The sequence below is a fragment of the Ochotona curzoniae genome, unplaced genomic scaffold (assembly GCF_017591425.1).
Source record: "Ochotona curzoniae isolate NIBS_2020 unplaced genomic scaffold, NIBS_Ocur_1.0 scaffold_1037, whole genome shotgun sequence".
NCBI lineage: Eukaryota > Metazoa > Chordata > Mammalia > Lagomorpha > Ochotonidae > Ochotona > Ochotona curzoniae.
This window is the reverse complement of record NW_024467083.1, coordinates 3,530,156-3,550,141: the sequence shown is the minus strand read 5'-3', so window position 1 is coordinate 3,550,141 and position 19,986 is coordinate 3,530,156. Positions and strand designations below refer to the sequence as shown.

Sequence of the window (19,986 nt, the reverse complement as noted above, 5' to 3'; positions counted from 1 at the left end):
GCTGGGGAGCAAGACTGGGCCACACTCCAGCACTCGCTGGTACTCATGAGCATCAGGGTGGGTGTAGAAAGGGCTGGTCTGGGTCTTGACTTCTGCTGAGCCGTATGAAAACTGTGTCTGGGCATGGGTCAGGTGTGGCTAGGCTGTAACATCCAACAGTAAGAACCAGAATGGGTGTGGGTTGATTGAGCAAAGCCACTGTTCCTGCCAGGGCAAGAAGTGGGTAAAGCCAACCTGCGCCAGGGATCCACTGTTGCATGACATCTGCCGTTGGGAGGAGACCCAACAGAGGATCTTGGGAAAATCCTTTGTAGGGATACAGTCCATGCAGGCGAGCACAAGAACCAAGTCAAGGAGCAGCCCTGACCATGCCAGGTTACAGTACCTGCCAGCCTAAATGTGGCTCAGGTGTGCGTTCAGACCAGGCTTGGCCAGTTCACAACATCTACTGGCGGAAATGAGAACCAGGACAGGGTGTGGGAAAGGCCAGGTCAGGCTGCAATGCTAGCCAGCTCAGATTGGGGATGCTGCAGTGAGACAGGCCATACCAGCCTGGGGTCTGTGGTAGCTGGGTTTGTGAGCCACAGGGGTGGGAGATCAGGCTGGGGCTCAGGTCGCTTGACCCAGGTCCTGGAACCTTCCTGCTGGGTAAGTGCCAAGCTCATGGGCTCTGAGGGTATGGGATCCAATGGGGCTTGGATTGCCTGACCTGGGTCCTGGGGCTCACAATGAAGTGGGTGCTGGGTTCTTGAGCTCTGGGGATGGAGGATCTGGGAGTGCTCAGGTCACCTGGCCCTGATCCCTTGGTCCACCTGAACAGTTGATGCTGGGTTCATGAACCTGGGGGTGGAGGATCTAGTGGGGCTTGGGTCGCCTCGCCTCGGTCCTGGGGCCCACATGTGAGGTGGGTGCCAGGTTTGTGAGTCCTGAGGGTGGGGATTTGGCAGGACTTGGGTTGTCTGGCCCTGGTCTTTGGACCTGCCTGTGAGTGAAAAAGAGCAGTGGACACAGACCCTGATGTACATGCTTCCTTGCATGAGAGGGGAGATTCTAAGGCCCATTGGCTGTCCACCTGTACATTAGTGTGTCCACAGAGCCAAGTGCATGCTGTAAAACCTGGTCTGGAGTGTTGTTCAGCCTGTCCTTTCCATTCTTTGAGGAGGTGCTCAAAGTCCTCTGTTGGCTTATGTGAGATGGCTGTCTTGTTCTCTGATGTGCCTCTGGGTATGTTCTTTATTTTACAATGTCAGCAACTGAGGTGACCCAGTCTGGCAACATGTGCTTCCTGGTTGGCCTTGTGGCTGTCATTTCCCTGAGATCAGGGATTGAACCCAGCAGTCTAGTTGGGGGTTCCATAAGAAACCTCAGTGGGAGGTCCTCAGACCTCTCATGTTTGCCAGCTAATGTAAGGTCAGGCTCAGCATGGCCTCTGTACCAGCCAACACACATATCGGTGACTGCAGCTGGCTGGCAAATCCCCTTCTACAGCTCTGACTCTCATGCAGTGTGTTGTTACCTAGCCAGCCCAGCCACCCCTAGACCCAGCTCTTGTGTACGCGAGTGGGTGCTGCAGCCTAGTTTTGACAACGCTGTGTAACCCCCACCAGACCTGATCCAGCCCTAGTCTTTTTGTATTCCCGTGGGTGCTGTGGCCTATCTTGGTACCAGATTACCCCTAGTCTCAGCTCTTGGATGCCCCTGGTGGGTGCTGAGGCCTAGCAGGGTAGGTCTGTGCTTAACCCCAGGACTTGGAATGTTGAAGCAAGCACTGCAACCCAGTCTGGCATGGCCCATCCCCAGCCTTATCACTCACCAGTGAGTGCTGTGGCCTCGCTCAGCCTGGCCTGCCCCAGCCCAGGCTCACACGTGTGCCCATTGGTGCTGTGACCTAGCCTAGCCTAGTCAACCCTGAGCCTGACTTTCACAAGCACCTATTGAGGTTGGCAGTTTAGTAGAGGAACCCCCAAACTTCCGCTGCTGGGACCACCCCCAGTTTTGGATCTAGCACGTGTCAGCGGGTACTGAGGCCCAGCCTGACATGACCCACTGTCAGCCCTGGCATTTACTCATAGATGCTGCAGCCTTGCCCAGCTTCTCCTCCTCCTAGCCTGCTTGCCCTGCCCCTAGTCTGGGCTTTTGCAAGCACCAAACAGGAGCTGTGACCTCATAGGGGAATAAACACAAACATAGTTTTCTTTTGGGATAAAAACACAAAGTGAAATTAATTTGCTCAATAAAAGATTTCATGGAACGTTTATCAATTTTAAAAACATTTTTTTTTTTTTTGTAAGACAGAAGGACATCAAAAGGAAAACAGATCTCCCTTCTGGTTTACCACTCAAATGCGCACACCAGCTAGGGCTGATTAGGACAAGCTGGAACTAGGAGTTGGGAACTCTGTTTGGGTCTCCATGTAGGTGTTAGGGACACAACTGTTTGAGCCACTGGCTTCCTTCCAGAGAGCAGGATGTTGGAATCATGAGTGGATATGAACTCAACCCAGGCACTCCTGTGTGGGATGCAGGCTTTCCAAGCAGCTTTAGTGATCTTTTTTTGCTTCATATGAAAAAAGAAAAAAAGTGGAACTCTAATTAGCTCGTTTTAATTTGTTTCTTATATCCCAAATACATTTTGGGATGCAATGTAAAAACTTAGCCCATGTGATATGTTTTAATTGTGTGCCAGGTATTGAGAGTGATGAAATCAATGAATTCTTGTCCTCAGTGTGTTCACACTGTAGTGTTCAGAAAATACGCAGTTAAACAGGGTTAACATAGAACTTTCACCAGATGGTGCAGCAACTGAGGCACAGCTGTACGTGACTGAAGTAATTAATCTCCCAGAATGGCTAAGGTAGGTATTGAGAGACTAGTAATAAAGTCTTGGCAAGGTCCTGAGATAGTAGCCTAGTGGCTAAAGTCCTCACCTTGCACATACTAGGATCCCATATGGGCACTGGTTCATTTTCCGATGGCCCTGCTTTCCATCCAGCTCCCTGCTTGTGGCCTGGGAAAGCAATGGAGGGCGGTCCAAAGCCTTGGGACCTGGCACCCTTGTTAGAGACCCGGAAGAGGCTGCTGGCTTCAGATTGGCTCAGCTCTGGCCATTGCGGTCACTTGGGGAGTGAATCTGCAGATGGAAGATCTTCTTGTCTCTCCTCCTCTCTGGATATCTGACTTTCCAATAGAAATAAATAAATCTTATTTAAAAAAAAAAATCTTGGCAAAGCTAAAGAGAAATAGAAAGCAGTTATCAGTGGAAAGTTTCAGTTCACCGTGTGAAAAGGCATGAAAAGTGAGGGAGCATAGGGCCCTTCTGAAAACTGAAGATGTGTGTTGGATACAGTGATTGGATATGGATAAATATGAGATATTAATAGTTACATTGAGGTATTTGAAGCACACAGGTGACATTCAGGATAATTCAGGGAAGGACAAATTTCAGGTGGTGGCTTGGGAGCAGAATGTTGGTTAAAACATTCTCAGTTGAAAATGGAAATAGATACGGATGTAGGTGTCATTTTTTGATTCAGAACTACAAGGAAAGAGATTGTAAATTTAAGGTAGGACTCAGTTTTCAGAATTGGTAAAATGAAAAATAAGCAAATTTTTGACAAGTTTCAGAGGATTTGTTGGGGTAGAAGTCACTCCACGATAGATTTAGGGTTAAATTAGAGAAAGAATAACAAGACATGTTATTCTCTGGAATAATATTTGCTATTTTAAAAATTGCTAATTGCTGGGGCCCGGAGCGGTGGCGCAAGTGGTTAAAGGTCCTCGCCTAGCACGCCCGGGATCCCATATGGGCGCCGGTTCTAATCCCGGCAGCCCCGCTTCCCTTCCAGCTCCCTGCCTGTGGCCTGGGACAGCAGTCGAGGACGGCCCAAAAGCTTTGGGAACCTGCACCCGCGTGGGAGACCCAGAAGAGGCTCCTGGCTTCGGATCGGCATAGTATCGGCCCGTTGCGCTCACTTGGGGAGTGAATCATCGGACGGAAGATCTTTCTCTCTGTCTCTCCTCTCTCTGTATATCCGCCTTTCCAATGAAAAAATAATAAAAATAAATCTTTAAAAAAAAAATTGCTAATTGCTGTTATTTGTTATTATTAAAAGCATTGTCTTCTACGTAGTAATAGGTAATACTAATATGAAATATATTTTATTATGCAGTCAGCCACCCATATCATTGGGTTTTCATTTGTGAATTTAAAACATTTGTGGGAAAAATTGTGTTTATGCTGAACAGGTATAGACTTTATTGGTTGTTGTTATTTCCTAAACAAAGCTGTAACACCTATTTGCAAAGCGGTTAATAGTGTATTAGGTATTGTGCTAATTTAGAGATGGTTTATTTGGGAGGGTGTGCATAGGCTGTCTGTAAATACTGCATGTAAAGGGGTTTGAACATTTACAGATTTTCATATCTGGAGTTTCTGCAACCAGTGCCTTATTTGAGGGAACAAGTATATACTGACTTTTTAACAATTTCCATTGCTACAGTATTAAATTAATAATAGTAGTAATCATATGAATTTTAAAAGAAGTAGATTTTTCTATTTAATATATTATTATTCATCAAAGAAAAATATTTAGCAATAATTTCCTGGAGGTTAATGATCATGTTCTAGTTGAATACTTTTAAAAATATTATAATGAGGGAAAAGTTGATTTTCAGTTTTAATTTAAAGTAACAGTGTATCATAGATGGCATTCATACCTGAAGCAAACAACTAAGCAGTGTTTTTTCTGCATATATTCTTTCAGGTTTGATTAATTTTGAATGAGATTGTTCTTGCAGCGAAATGTTAATAAGACAAAAACTAGGTAAGTAGGAGACTTTTGTTATTTGCATTTCAAGACAGAAGTAATACAAGAAGTTTGTGTTTTAAAATGTGCTCTCTAGTCTGTTTTTAGTAATAATTTGAATTACCAAGTGTTGGCTTTTTAACATTTTTGTTCCAGTTAATTTGCGTAAAAATAAAGCTTTCAAGTTTCCTTCTTTTGTTGGAGTTACTGGAAGCATACAAATTTCCAAAGACTTATAAAGATTAGGTTGGTAGTTGGTTTAATCACATATTAAAGCAGTTCAGTTGTTAGATTGCTTCATTATTTGCTTCTTAGCTGACATAGTGTATGAGCAGCTTGGCTTTTGTGAATTTTACTGTTATTTCTGTTAATAAAGTACTTCTACAACTTGGTGAAATTTTCCAAATTGGCCCATTTTTATGTTACAAAGTTTTTAGAATTTTGTTATTCTATAGTGTTTTTCTTGAATATATCTTTACTGAGTGACTTTCCTGATCCTGCATTCTGATTTGCTTTCTAAGCTGCTGACTTTCAAAACTGAATTGTGATGGTTGACTTTTGGGCTGCAATGTGAAGGAATAGTATAGTGTTTTTATGTGATTTATATATTTATATTTTGTGTTATTTATACTTTTTAATAGTATAAGCCAATGAAATACTAACAAATTACATTTGTTATCTGTTGCTAAATGAACATGCCGTCAGGTTTTAAACAGGAAAAATAATACTTTGATAAAATTGCAACTGACTTGATCTTTCTTCAACCTAGCCATTTATTTCAGTTTGCAAATATTTACTCATCTCAGTATTTGTTAAAATTTCAGTGTGGGAAGTGCTTTAATTGAGTAATGTACAGTTAAGCATTATAATCTCAATCAGTGGTTTAGGCTACTGCTGTGAAGCGATTTTCCTTTGATTGCAATTATATAATAATGACAGTATGTAATATGCTGTCATTTTTTAAATGTTTTTCATGCCTTATTTATAGTATCAGTGTGGCAGCTTCATCCTGTGTAAAATTTTGATATTTTCATTAATAGCGGACTGCTACTTTTTCTTTAGAAGTAACATTATGTTTATTGAATACTTAATTATAAATGTTCATGAGTTTCAGAATTTTTGCATAAAAAATGTTTTAATTCTTATTTTCCATGGACTTTAGTATTCTTTGTTGACCTACGGAAGAAAGAACTTTACATTTTTAGGTCTTACAGGGATTTAATTTGTTATATGTATAATGTGTGTTAGATCTTTGTTCTGATTTCTAAGTGTGATATCGTTTGTGGGTTTAACTTATTTTGACCTTGTCTTGTCAAAGTTTTATTATTTTTTTTTCCTGTTTTATTGTGCTACATTTTATCTATATAAGCATGTAAAATTAAACTATAGTGCTGAATAACTTTTTACCTGTATGTTCACACGTGAAACCACTATGCTAGATAGCATTTTATTATTCTAGACCACTCCCGTGCTCTTTTCCTGTCCTATTCAATAGCCTTTCCCCTGAGGTAAGTGTTTTCCTAAGTGTTTTCTATCAGTATGGTTTAGTTTAATCTGCACTTGGATTCTATTTACATAAATTTATGTCATATATACTTTCTGTACATTTTTTAAATTGAGTATGTTTTTGGCATTTTATCTGTCTTAACAAATATCAGTTGTTTGTATCTAATTGCAGAATAATAGTCTGTCTCATTAATATATAGTTTTGTTTTGAATTCTCCATATTTCTGACCTCAGTTGTCAGGGTCTCAATGCTGTGTGTCTCCTGTTCCTTTTGTTGTCTCCCATCTCCTACTAAATAAATGTAATCCCTATGAGATTGTACAATCAGTTAATGCTTCTTATTCTTAAATGTATGTTGTTACTCTCAACAGTGCCCCACCTCTCCAATCAATGACTTTTTTTTTCTGGTTATCTTTTTATTTTCTGAGTTCATCTATGTTAAACATTATCTTAGAGGCTTTGAGCCAGACTTTGCCATTTTTGCATGTGTTTAGAGACTTGAATTCTTCAAGTTTAACCTCATGAGGAGGAGAGACAGAGAAAGATCTTCCATCCACTGGTTCACTCCCTAAATGGCTGCAAGGGCTATAGCTGAGTCTGTCTGAAACCAAGAGCCAGGAGCCTCTTTCAGACCTCTTCTGAGTGCATGAGCTCAAGGACTTCAGCCGTTCTCTGTTGCTTTCCCAGGCCACAAGTAGGGAGAACTGGATTGGAAGTGGAGCGGCTAGGACATGAATCACCACATATGTGTGGTGTTGGTACTTGCAGGTGGAAGATTAGCTAGTTGAGCCATTGCAGCAACCCCCATGCTGGCTTAGCATAGAGCAATAAACAAGCTCTTACAGACAGAGGTTCGTGCTAGGTGGGATGGGATGAGATGAGGCATTGGTGCTTAGGTGGTTTGGGGGCAACAAGAAAGAGTCAGTGACAATTTTAAAAGCAGTTGGAAACAGAAAATAAATTCTTTCTACAGGTTGCATTAAAATGACAAGTAATGTTCATAGTTAAAACCTTAAGTAAGACTGTCAGCATTGAGTTTGATTACTGTTTCCTAGCTATTAAAATATGTTGTGCAAATTAAAGTGTTTTCTACCAAGAATGTACTCTTAGTGGATTCCTATTAGTCATGTTCTTCTTAAAGATTCTGAGGGATGTCTTAGACTACCACAAGTAGAAAATCACTTTGGCCACATGTAAGAAATAATAACTGTTTCTTTGAAGATAAAAAAAGTTAGGATTAAGGTGGATTTTGAAGAACCACAGTCTTGAACTGTGATATTTTCTGATTCTTGTGTGGCCTGAGAATTGTTCACTGCACGGTATTTTAAGGTTTTGTTTTATCATGGTGGATATTTTGTGTGTGGGGGGCGGGGTATGTGTGCAAAGGCAAAAACATTTCTGAAATTTTAAAGCACTTCACTAGTGGTTTTTTTTTTTTTTAATTTATTTGGAATTTAGCTAGTTGGGTTGGCAGTGGTATTCATCTGGGGATTTTTGTGCCTGAAATGTTTTTGCCCTGTAGCAAGTCCAAAGCAAGGAGAGGTTCTTCCCCATTGGGATCAATTTGTTGCTTTTGCTCACTGCAACTTCTGTTGGAAGGGTTGAACACAAAGTTAGACACCAGCCCTATCTTACACCGTTCTGTATTCCTACAAGAATTTTCCTAGATTATTACTGAATGTGGAACCTTGGTTATTTCTTTTATGCTAGCTGAAACATGAAATGTATTAATTTTTTTGTTGGTAAGATTGAAGGACCCAGGGAAAAATTGTTTTATTATATAACTTATGTCAATGGTAGATTTCAGACTGGTCTTTCTTAGAAGATGGGTAGGTATAACTAGTTTTAAACTTTTTTCCTTGACTTGGGCCCTGAAGAAAACAATTGAATTATGATTGAGAGAGTACCTTGAGAAAATGAGTGAAGGGTTTATGAGCAAAACTCTTATTTAAGCTTCCAGCATTTATTTTGTAAAAATTTCATTTAACTGAATTTCTGTGTTGGATAGTACTGGAATTTCCTCAATGTTCTAAAGTTTACATTTTACTACAGTTTAGGAATTCATTGTTGGAATGGTTTGTTCTGTTTTTCCAAGCATAGTAAATTTGAATCTACTAAAAAATGAAATGTTAAAGCCTCCTTGTTGATCATTTGTTATTATGATACTTGAGTATGAGATTCAGTGGTAATAAAGTTAATAGCTTGAAGTTAGGCAGGTTAAGACAGAATTGAGGAATAGCAGGTTTAGCTACCCTGAGTGTCTCTGATGTCACTCAGGGAGTGCCAGTTCTAATCCCTGCTACTCTGTTTCCACTCTAGGCCACTTTGAGGCATCTGGGAAAAGCAGGTTATGACTCAGTCCTTGAGTTCTGCCACCTCCCAGTGAGACCCAGATGGAGTTCCTGGCTCCTGGCTTCAGCTTGGTACCCAGCATTGACCATAGTAGCTATTTGAAAAGTGACCCTGTATGTGAAGGATCTGTTTGTCATCTGATTTTCAGATAAATACATAAATATTTTTTAAAAGATTAAGACTGGACCTCATTTATTAAGGCAGTTTTAAATATTTTAAAAATTTAGATTTAATAGTCTCTGGTGTGGGTGAAAGGAGACAAACACTTGGGTCATAATGTGTTTCGTCATAGGCGCATTAACCAGAAATTGGATCAGGATCAGGAAGTTGGAAACAGAATTGAACCCAGGTACTCCAATATGGGATGTGGGTGTTCTAAGCAGTGGCTTAACATGCTGTGCCACAGCACTCACCCTGTTTGTTTATTGCATTTATGGAGCTAAGAGAGAGCTCCCATCTACCGATTGAGTCCTCAAATACCCCAAATATTCAGGAAAGCAAAGCTAGGAACTGGGAACTCAATCCAGGTCTCGTGAGGAGCACTGTCGCTTCAGCCGTCCTTGCTGCCTGCCTTGGTCTGCACTAGCAGGAAGCTGGAGTTAGTAAGCAGCGCTGGGGATTGAGTGCAGGTGCTCTAAAGTGGGGCTTTCACTGCTAGGCTGAGTAGCTGCCCTTGAGTGCTTTTCAGTTGTGACAGTTCCATGTCTTTTTCTGGATTTTAGAAATACAGTTTATAAATATATTCTCCTGTTCTGTGGATTGTCTTACTCTGTTAAATTGTCTTTAGTGCACAGAATTGTAAAATTTTCATTGTATGTTGTTTTCCTTTGGTTTCTTGAGCTTTCCGTGTCCTTACCACGAACTCATCATCAGATCTAGTATTGTGAAGGTTTGCTTTTTTTTTTTCTTTCAAACTATTTAGTTATAGGTTTCATTGCTTTAAACTTTTTTTAAAATAAGATTTATTTATTTTTATTGAAAAGTCAGATATAAACAGAGGAGGAGAGACAGAGAGGAGGATTTTCCATCCCATGATTCACTCCCCAATTGACTGCAAAAGTTAGTGCCGAAGTCAGGAGCCAAAATCCTCTTCTGGATCTCCCTGCTGGTGCAGGGTCCCAAGGCATTGGGCCAGCCTTGACTGCTTTCCCAGGCCACAAGCAGGGAGCTGGATGGAAAGTGGGGCCACCAGGATTGGAACTGGTGCCCATGTGGGGTCCTGGTGTGTTCAGTAGGCCCTTGCTTTAAACTTTTAAAAAATTTTTCATTTGTTTTGAAGACACAGATGCAGATAGAAGCAGAGTTCTTCAGGCACTGGCTTACTCCCCAAATGCCCGAACAGCAGGAACTGAATCCAGGTTTCCCATGTTTGTAGCAAGGATGCAGATATTACCTACCAGGCAAGTGGAGTTGGGACTCAAACGTGCTGTTACCATGTGGGATTGTAGATGTCTTTATGGTTATGCCAAATGCTTCTGGTCTTTATCTTGTGAGTCACTTTTAAATAAAGTTTCCAGTTCTTTATATCCACTTTCCTTAGATCCATTTGCTACAAAGACTGTCTTTTTCCTGTTGTGTAGACCTGACATCTTTGTCAAAAATTACCCGATTATAGATGTATGGGTTTATGAGTACTTTTGGTCTGTTTTGTTCAGTTGGTTTATATGTCTGCCTTTAAGCTGTTAACCACCATTGTCTTATTTATTGTTGCGTCTTAGTATATTTTGAAGGTGCAAATTGTGGGACCTCCAACACTGCTGTTTTTCAATATTGTTTTGGCTCTTCAGGTCCTCATGGATTCAATAATAGGTTTTCTTGTATCTGCAAAAAGGTCATTTGGGATTTTGACATGGATTACCCTGAATCTGAATTGCATGGATTGCTTTGGGTAATATGGACACATAAAAATCATTATTAATCAGTTTGAACATGGCTGTGTCTCCATTTGTTCATGTCTGTAGTCAGTAAAATTTTATGATTTTTTTTGTTACACAAGTCTTGCACTTCACTCATATTAATTTCTAAGTATTCCTTTTATTGCTATTACAAATATAATGGTTTTCTTAATTTTCTTTTTTGATTGATTAAAGTTAATTGAAAAAAACATACTGAATTTTTTATTGTTTACCTTGTTTCCCATTATTTTAATGAATTGATTTATTAGTTTCAGCAGTTATTTTGTGTAGTTTTACAGGGTGTCTCCATAGAAAATTGTATCATCTTCAGGTAGATGTAGTTTTACTTGCTGTTTCTTGATTTGAGTTTACTTTCTCTTTCTTGCCTAATTTCAGTGACTTGAACTTACAGTGCTTCAGTCATTGAATAGGATGCTTGCTGTAGGTGTTCATTTGTGGCCTTTATCTTTTTGAGGTACTTTCCTTCTATTCTTAATCTCTCATAGATAGATAATATCTATGAGTTTGGTTTGCAGTTCTCTAATAATAGTGATTCTGAGCGTCTTTTCATACAGTTATAGGCCATTAATATATTATTTTCAAAAAATATTATTTATTTGTAAGGTAGATTTACAGCACAGAGGGGAGTGGGGCTGACACATTGACTCGTTAATCCTCTGTCTGGAAACTGGCTCCAATCTGTGTCCTGGCTGTTCTACTTCTCTTCCAGCTCCCTGCTGTGGCCTGGAAAGCAGCTTGGGAACCTGCACTCATCTGGGCTGGATAGTCCTCAGTCTCAGATTTCATGCTCACCAGCCGTGGCTTTGTCTTCATAGGGCAGTTCCATAAGCTCCCATCAGACCAGCTCCCAGTCACAGATCTTTCTCCCACTGGTGGGTGTTTGGCTCAGCCTGACTTGGGGTGCCTCCAGTCCTGCCTTTCACTGGCATATACTGTAGCCTTACCAGACAAGTGTCTCCAGTTGGTGCTATAGCCCAGCCTGTCCCCCACACACTCACCAGTGCCAGCAGATGCTAGAGTCTAGCACAATCTGACAAACCCAACACCCAGCCCACATACATGCTGAGGGATGTTCAGCCTGGTCCACCACCATTCCTTGATCTCGCATTCACCAGTGGGATCCACAACCCAGCAGGGGTGTCTCCTTGGATCTCCTACCAGGCCTGCTCCCAGCCACAGATGTTGCATGTGCTGATGGTTAACCTCATACAGCCGGGCCACAATAACACTGCCTTTCTCCCCAGCCCCAGCTCTTATTGGTAGGTGCTACATCCTAACCTTGCCCAGCCTATCCCCATCCCTGGCTCTTATGCAGACTGGTAAGTGTGACAGCCTAGCCTGGCATGACCCCACACCCCATCCTGATGCCTGTGCATGCTATTGTGCTACAGTTTGACTCAGTCCTGCTCAGTTGACCCCTCAAGCCAGCCCACTCACCTGCCAGCAGTTGGAGTAGCTTTGTCCAGCCTGGCTCACACCCAGCCCTGACTCACACCCAGCCCTGACTCACATGCTCACACACAGGAGCTATGGCCCACTAGGGAAGTTCCCCGTTACCCCATCAGGTCCACTCCCAGCACTGGTTCTCATGTGTGCCAGCAGATACTAGGCTGTTGTCCAGCATAGTCTGTCCCCCAAGTCTTGACCTTTTGTGTGCTGATTAAGGTTGTGACCTGGCCTGCCCTACACCCAACTATTGGATACGCCTGAAGGTACTGCAGCCTGGACCAGTCCAGCCTGATCCTGACCTCATTTCTCATGAGTGTTGGTGATTTCCAGCTCTTGAGCAAACCAATTGGTGTTGCAGCCCTACGAATCTCCCACAGAATCTGTTGCCAGACATGGTTCTCTTGCCTGCTGGTTAGTGTCATGGCCTACCCTCTGCCGTAACACTCACTGATGTATACTGTGGACCAGCCTTACCTAGCAGGGCCCCCAGCCTAGCTTTTGTGGGTTGTGGGCTGGTGGGCTGTGGTTGATGCTAACTAGCCCAGCCTAGGTCTCCCATGTGGGTGGGTAAATTGATTTGATTCAGAAAGATCATCTGGTTTCCCTCCTCTAAACCATCGGTCTCAGCCCCCTCATTTACCTGCAAGTGCTGTGGCCTAGTTGGCTGCTTAAAAAACAAAGAACAAACAAGTAAAAAAGCCAAAAAACAGCTATGCAGGCATACATACTGGTATAATTAACACAAATTTGGCATTAACCAGGCCCAGGATGCCTGCTGGCTTTTGGTATAGTGCAACCTAGGCAGTTGACAAGTTGACAATAGAATTTTAATAGGCAATGTGGTTTAAAACATTTCATTGGTGTGCCAAGATGAGGATATCTTATGCCAGGATTTCCGTAAGAAAATACCACAGAGTGGGTAGCTTTAAGCAGTGGAAATTCATTTTTATATGTTTGTAGAGACTTGGAGGCCAAAAGTGAAAATGTTGACAGGTTGAGTTTTTATCTCCTTGGGTGGCAAATGGGTTCCTCAGGGCTGTTTCAATACGTGACCTTTATTCTGTGCATTGCATTCCTTGGTGACTCTGTGTGTCTCAGTCTCTGTATGATCACTAATCAGATTGGTAGAGGATAGTAGCTTCAGTTTAATTTTATTTCATCTTTAAGGGCTTTCTTTCCAGTTATTGTCACACGCTGAGCTAGCTGTTGGGCATTAGACTTAAAAAGCATGAATTTTGGGTGTATGTAATTCAGTCAGTAATGATGGCCTAGTTTAAAATATTCTGTATAAACAAATGCATTGAATGATTAAGGTGTTTGGAATTGTTTGTCAGATGCTGATTTCTAAAGAGCATCTTTCATAGAGAATGACTTTTTCTATGGAGAATGTTTGACCATATCCTTAGAATGTAATACCAAGATAAAGTATATTGAATTAGATGTTTGATTTTTATTGGACTAAACGTTTATCTATGAATCGGCATTTCTGGAAGGTTTACATGAAGTATTTAGAAAGAGTCATAAATCTTGGAGGAGGTTGTAGCGTAGTCCTTTGACACAAAAATTTTCCACTGTTTTGTATTGATACTGCCATAAAGAACCAGTACAAGTGGTTTGAGCATTTGGTACAGTGGTTATGGTGCCGTGTGGGGTATCTACATCCCATACCCGAGTGCCTAAATCGGTTCAAGTCTTGGCTTCTTTACTTAGCCCAGCTTCCCAGTAATACAAACACTGGGAGGCAGCAGATGATGGCAGAAAATTTGAGTCCTTGTCATCCCTATGGGATACCTAGAATGTATTCTCAGCTCCTGGCTACAACCAGCCCCGTCCCAACTGTTGGGCACATTTGAGAGTGAATCATTTGATGAAGTATTTCTCTTTCTGCCTGTCTCTGTCTCTCTGCCGTTCAAATATGAAAAAGTAAAAATTTGCACCCTGTCACAATGACTGATTTTAATCTGAAGGTAAAAATTGATTAGGTGCTAAAAGTTAATGACTGAACAGTAAATATTATAGAAATTCTTATGTTCTTAATTAGGAGAAATGGTAGTGTTTTCTGAGGTCTGGTTTATTTATGTGTTACATTTAAATGCAGTACCTGCTCTCCAAATGGAACTACATTAGAATGCTATATAGAATTTAAAAGGAAGTTAGCTAACTCAGAAGTGTTTGAGGAAGAATAAATTCTTTCTCAATGAAATAATGTATTTTGTTGTTTTTATTGTAACTTATGTAACATAGACAGCCTTTTGGTTTCAGTATATTTAAATATATATGACATTTGTAAATTGTTTATAGCGAAGTACAAAATAACTGATAATGTATGTGAGTAAAGTTGTGGTGTGCGTATGTATATAAATGAGATTATAGAAAATCATATCATGTTACTTTCTATATACTTTTAAATTGGTTACATAATGGAGTAGTAAAATGAGCTGGTTGCTATAGTTTGAGTGGCCCTCAAAGCCCAGTGTTGGGTCTTGGTTCCCAAAGCTGTGTATTAAAGGATCAGTGTCGATGATGGTGGCTGAATGTAGGGCCTTGGGAAGTGATTGAATTACATTAGCTCACTGAGGTGCCTCCTCAACTAGAAATCCTGGTGACTTTCTTAGAGAGAGACCTATAGACATGAAACACGAGTATGCTCCTTGTTTCCTTCCTGGTCACCCTGTAGTACTTCCCTCTGTTCTTGGCCTGCTGTCCCCCTGATACCATCAGATGCTACCTGATTGTGGAAAGTGAACCTCCAGAATCGAGAGAACCTTTAGTTAAGGAACCTTTAGTTGCTTTCATTCTCCTTAAGCAACAGCTTGCGCAGCTTTATTGGTTAGCCTGTTTTGTATGTGTTTGCCTTCGTTTAGTTATTGATCAAAACATAGCCTCTTATTTTGTTAACTAGGGGGAAGAGCGTTCTTGAAACATAGGTTCATTGAAATATTAATTAATCAGTAATTTCCAGTTGAATTTTTAAATTTTATTTATTTTTATTGCAGCGTCAGATATACAGACAGGAGGAGAGTCAGAGAGGAAGATCTGTCTGATGATTCACTCCCCAAGTGACCGCAGCAGCCAGTGCTGCACCAATCCAGAGCCGAGCCAGGCACTTGCTCCAGGTCTCCCATGTGGGTGCAGGGTCCCAAGGCTTTGGGCCATCCTGGACTGCTTTCCCAGGCCACAAGAAGGGAGCTGGATGGGAAGTGGAGCTTCCAGGATTAGAACCGGCGCCCATATGGGATCCTGGCGTGTGCAAGGCGAGGACTTTAGCTACTAGGCCATCGCACCGTGCCCTCCAGTTGAATATTTAAAAGATGTGTTAAAAAGAACACTTGTGTAAGAGCAGTGTAACAAAGGCACTTCACACAGTTCTGTAGTTGGTGAACTTGGCGGCTGCAATCTAAAGGGAGATGCTGAGATAAGGCTAACTGGATTTGTGTGATGCAGGGTTGAGAGGAGGTTAGGGGCTTACAGACCGCAGGAACTGCATGTGTAGGAGCCCTGTGAGCAGGAGATGTTTGAGAGCCAGTGGAGTAGATTGGGTCACTGAGAACTGGCGGTGGGAAAATGTGAGACCAGAGTGGAGACATAAGCAAGATAGCAAAGCAATTTTATCTATCCAAGGAATTGAGACAGTGTTGGGAAAGAAAAATGCATATCACAGAAAAGTGATGAACTTGGATGATTCTCTCTGCCTATGATGTGAAGAGTTATTAGAAAGGGGCTAGTAGATTCTACTTAGAAGTCTTTAATGCATTAACTTCTAAAAGTTCTTTCTGCTATGGGAATGCACTAATTGCAGTCAACTTACTGGGTACTGATTTAGATTCCAGAAGCACATCAGTGAACAAAACATGTCTGTCTTCCAAAAGCGTGCTTTGTAGTGAGAGGAAAAAAATCAAATATCTGTAGAATGTGAGGTGTAAGAGCAGAATTGTGATCTGTGTATACTGTGAAGAAAAATATTAATGCAGAGAAGAGAATACAGAGTTACTAAGGTGCTGTGATATAAGATGTTGTAGGAAGAGCTAAGGAGATTGGACAAACACGAGAAGGAACTGATCCATTACATAGATGGAGAACGAAGTTTGGACAGAAAACATTGGGTGAAGAATACCTGTGGTATTTTTAAGGAATTAAGGTGACTGCTGTGAATACAATGAGAGAGAGAGCAGGAGATGACAGTTACGATTAAGTATGTTGTAGCTCTGCTGGACATGGATGATAACACTTAATACTTGGATATTTCTCGTATATATACATATATATATAGCTTTGTGCTAAAATGGCATTGTTCATTTTATTGATAGCTAATTTCATGATATTAAAGTAGCATGTAAACTTTAGAAGCTATTTTTCATTCTTTTATAAGAAAAATACTCTTTAAAACATTCAAATATAGAAGGTTGGTAAGGTTGGTACTGTGGACTAAATTGTGTCATTCCTGCTCCCGTTCAGCGTCGACTCACACTGCATGTCAGAAGATGCATCTTGATGCTGTTTGAATGTAGGATCTTTTTAGAGGTAGTCATTAGTGACCTGTAACACAATTATGTCTGGTATTCCTATGCCAAAGTAAAATTTAGACACCAGGATAATAATGAGAGGGAAGATGATGTGAAGAGACGTAGTAAGAAGATAACGATTTTTATAAACCCAGGAGGGACCTGCGAGAAGGTGCCTGCATGACGGCCCTCAGAATCAGCCGGTCCTTCTGATGTCCTGCTTGTAAATGTCTAGCATCCAACTTTGTGAGAAAATAGATTTCTTTTGTTTAAAATTATTCACTCTGCAATACTTTGTTACAGATTGGTAGCAAATTCATACAGTTGTTAAAGTGCTCTTTTCTCTCCTTCTCCAGTACTTCACAAGAGTAGTGAAGGTAGTGAAACCCTCTACATCTTCTCTGTATTAACAACTAAAGCATTGTTGTTATTTTTTTAAGATTTTTTTTTTATTGTAAAGTCGGACTTAAGAGAGAAGGAGAGACAGAGAGAAAGATCTTCCATCGCTGGTTCATTCCCCAAGTGGCTGCAAGGAGCCTCTTCTGGGTTTCCCATGCTGGTACAGGGTCGCAATACTTTGGGTTGTCCTTGACTGCTTTCCCAGGCCACAAGCAGGGAGCTGGTTGGGAAGTGGGGCAGCCAGGATTTGCCTGTAAGTTGAGGACTTTGGCTGCTAGGCTATTGTGCCGGGCTCCCTCATTCTATTTTTTTTTTTTGTTTTTGTTTTTTAAAGATTTATTTATTTATTTATTTTATTACAAAGTCAGATATACAGAGAGGAGGAGAGACAGAAAGATCTTCCATCTGATGATTCACTCCCCAAGGGAGCGCAACGGCCAGTGCTGTGGAAAGCCAGGAACCAGGAACCTCTTCCGGGTCTCCCATGCGGGTGTAGGGTCCCAAGGCTTTGGGCCATCCTGGACTGCTTTCCCAGGCCACAAGCAGGGAGCTGGATGGGAAGTGGAGCTTCCAGGATTAGAACCGGTGCCCATATGGGATCCCTGTGTGTTCAAGGTGAGGACTTAAGCCGCTAGGGCACGTCGCTGGGCCCCATCATTCTTTTTTAAAGCACCACCATCTCCGAGTCTGTTGTGGACACCTCTCAGCTACTTGGAGTAGAGGCAAATGGCCTGGCGCCATGCCCTAGAAAGACAGGTGTGTGATTACATTCTGCTTACACTGAAATTCCCAAAGGGGGTCACAGCCCATATAGGGCCCTGGTACATGGAATGTGACGACTTCAGCCACTAGGCTACTGTGCCAGGCCCAGTTTTTGTTTTGTTTTTTTTTAAGGAAATGTGGATTTAAAAAGCAGCTAAAATTAAATGCCTATAGCATTATACTCATAGTTTTTGTTTGTTTGTCAGCACAATTTTAGTTTAAACTCCATCAAGCGGTAGATATTAGCCTAAGGGTTAAATTCCTGGGTTTGACTCCAGCGTTCTGCTGATATGCATTCTAAGAGGCTGTGATGATTGCTCAAGTAGTCCAGTTCTTGCCACCCACATTTGAGAAGCAGATTGAGTTCCTGGCTTCTGCTTCAGCTGGCCACGGCCCAGCTATTGTGAACTTTTGGTGAGTGGGCCATCAGATAGGAGTTCTCTCCTGTCTCTCAAAAAAAAAACAAAACTAAACTAAAAAAAAAGTCTTTTAAAAAAGGTTTTTATACCAAGACGTAATTCACAATTTTATTTATTGCTTTTCCCATTCAGGTGCAATCCAGTGTTACTGTTTCTGTTGTTGCCACTTGGTGGCACTACGTGGCTTGAAAATGAAACAGACGGCCTACTCTTAATTGTATACTGCTCTGCATAACTGAATTCAGAAGGGATCTGCTTGGTGTTGGGAAATGTGAGATTATAAATGTTTGATCCTTGTTTGATAAATAAAATCATTGCTGTTGTAGACTTTTCCTAAAATCTCTTGGAATATAAGGATATAGACCAAGGCTTACTTTGGTGGTTAGGCAAGAATATAGGTTTTCCAGAAACCTTTTTAATTAGGTTGTTTCTCATTTCGTTTTAATCCTTATCTAGATCTAAGTGTGAGGAAACAAATCTCTACCATTAGAGATAAAGCTTTTGAAAGTATTTTTCTTATAGAAAGCTAGGAAACTGATTTTTTCAGTTGATCAAGGTACATAAAATATAGGAAAAGAAAAATTAAATATTATGACTTTAGGCAATACATTAGAAAAAACTTGAGCAATTCCTTTGAAAATATTTTGAAATAGACTATCTTGAAGGATAAGAATTAAAGTTCCTGTATTTCTTGAACTTACTTTTGTTACTAAGCAATTGTCTAATGTCATAATAAAGTCTGTGTAAGGTGTTGTTTTGTAGCTTGCATGTACAGTATTTGGAAGATATACTACATTTTTTTAGGTAAAGTATATATACAGACAAGTAGAGCCATGGTAAGTGTCTGCTTCAGGGAGTCAGCAGAGTGTTCTCTCCCCGGCGCCACAGATCAGGAAGTAGCGTGCTCACGGAGGCCAGCGGCTCCCTGGGTTTCCTTTCCTGATTGCTGGTAGCAGCTGGCCAGAAGTCAAAGAACGTAACTTTAAACCTTTTTTTTTTTAACTTTTATATAAATAGAATTAAACAGCAGTATTATTCTTTGTCTTTTTTTGCTCAGCAGTGTGTTTTAGAGATAGATCATTGTTATCAAATGGGGCCCAAGATCACCTATGTGATTTTATCACATCGTGTCTTTTTTGTGGTAGGAATTTGGATTGAATCATGATGTCATGAACTTTGTTGCACCTGGTTTTTTTGTGTACGTGTCATTTATAGTTGGTGTATGCCAGTAGTAGAGTCTGGGCCTTTGGTTTATGTGTGTTGAAATGTTTTTTCAAGGTGAGTATATTAATCCAGTCAGTTTTTTTCAGGATTGATTTATTCTTATTGGAAAGTCAGACTTAGAGAGAAAAGAGACAGAAAGGTCTTCCATCTGATGATTCACTCCCCAAACTCCCGCTATAGCTGGAGCTGAGCCAAAGCCAGGAGCCAGGAACCTCTTCCGGGTCTCCCATGCTGGTGCAGGGTTCCAAGGCTTTAGGCTCTTTGATTACTTTCCCAGGCCACAAGCATGGAGCTGGATGGGAAATGAGGCAGCCGGGATTAGAACCGCCACCCATATGGGGTCCTGGTGTGTTCAAGGTGAGGACTTTAGCTGCTAGGCTACTGTGCCAGGCCCCTATCCAATCATTTTTTAAGGGTTTCCGCTACTCTGTATCCTCACCAACACTGGATTAACTTGAGCTCATCTAGGGAGTGCATTTTCTCTTGATTCCAAATGAAATTTTGAGTCCCTTATTTGTTTGTTTTTTAATCTTACTGATTTATAGCAGTTACAGGGGCAGGCAGGCATTGAATACAACAGTTGAGCTACCACTCGGGATGTGTGGATCCCTTACCGCAAGAGAAGCCCAGCTTCACTCTTCATTCCAGCTTCC

The 19,986-nt window shown here is 41.2% G+C and overlaps 1 protein-coding gene across 7 annotated transcripts in view; it reads left to right on the top strand.

Moving 5' to 3' along the window:
• The window catches only part of ZNF644 (zinc finger protein 644), an 83,249-nt gene that overhangs the window by 27,548 nt on the left and 35,715 nt on the right, over positions 1-19,986 (top strand). For all 7 annotated transcript variants that reach the window (XM_040998432.1, XM_040998433.1, XM_040998430.1 and 4 more), the window contains exon 2: positions 4,763-4,822. In XM_040998432.1, coding sequence (XP_040854366.1) covers positions 4,779-4,822 — 44 coding nt within the window. In that variant the 5' untranslated portion in view covers positions 4,763-4,778. The remainder of the gene's footprint in view (positions 1-4,762; positions 4,823-19,986) is intronic.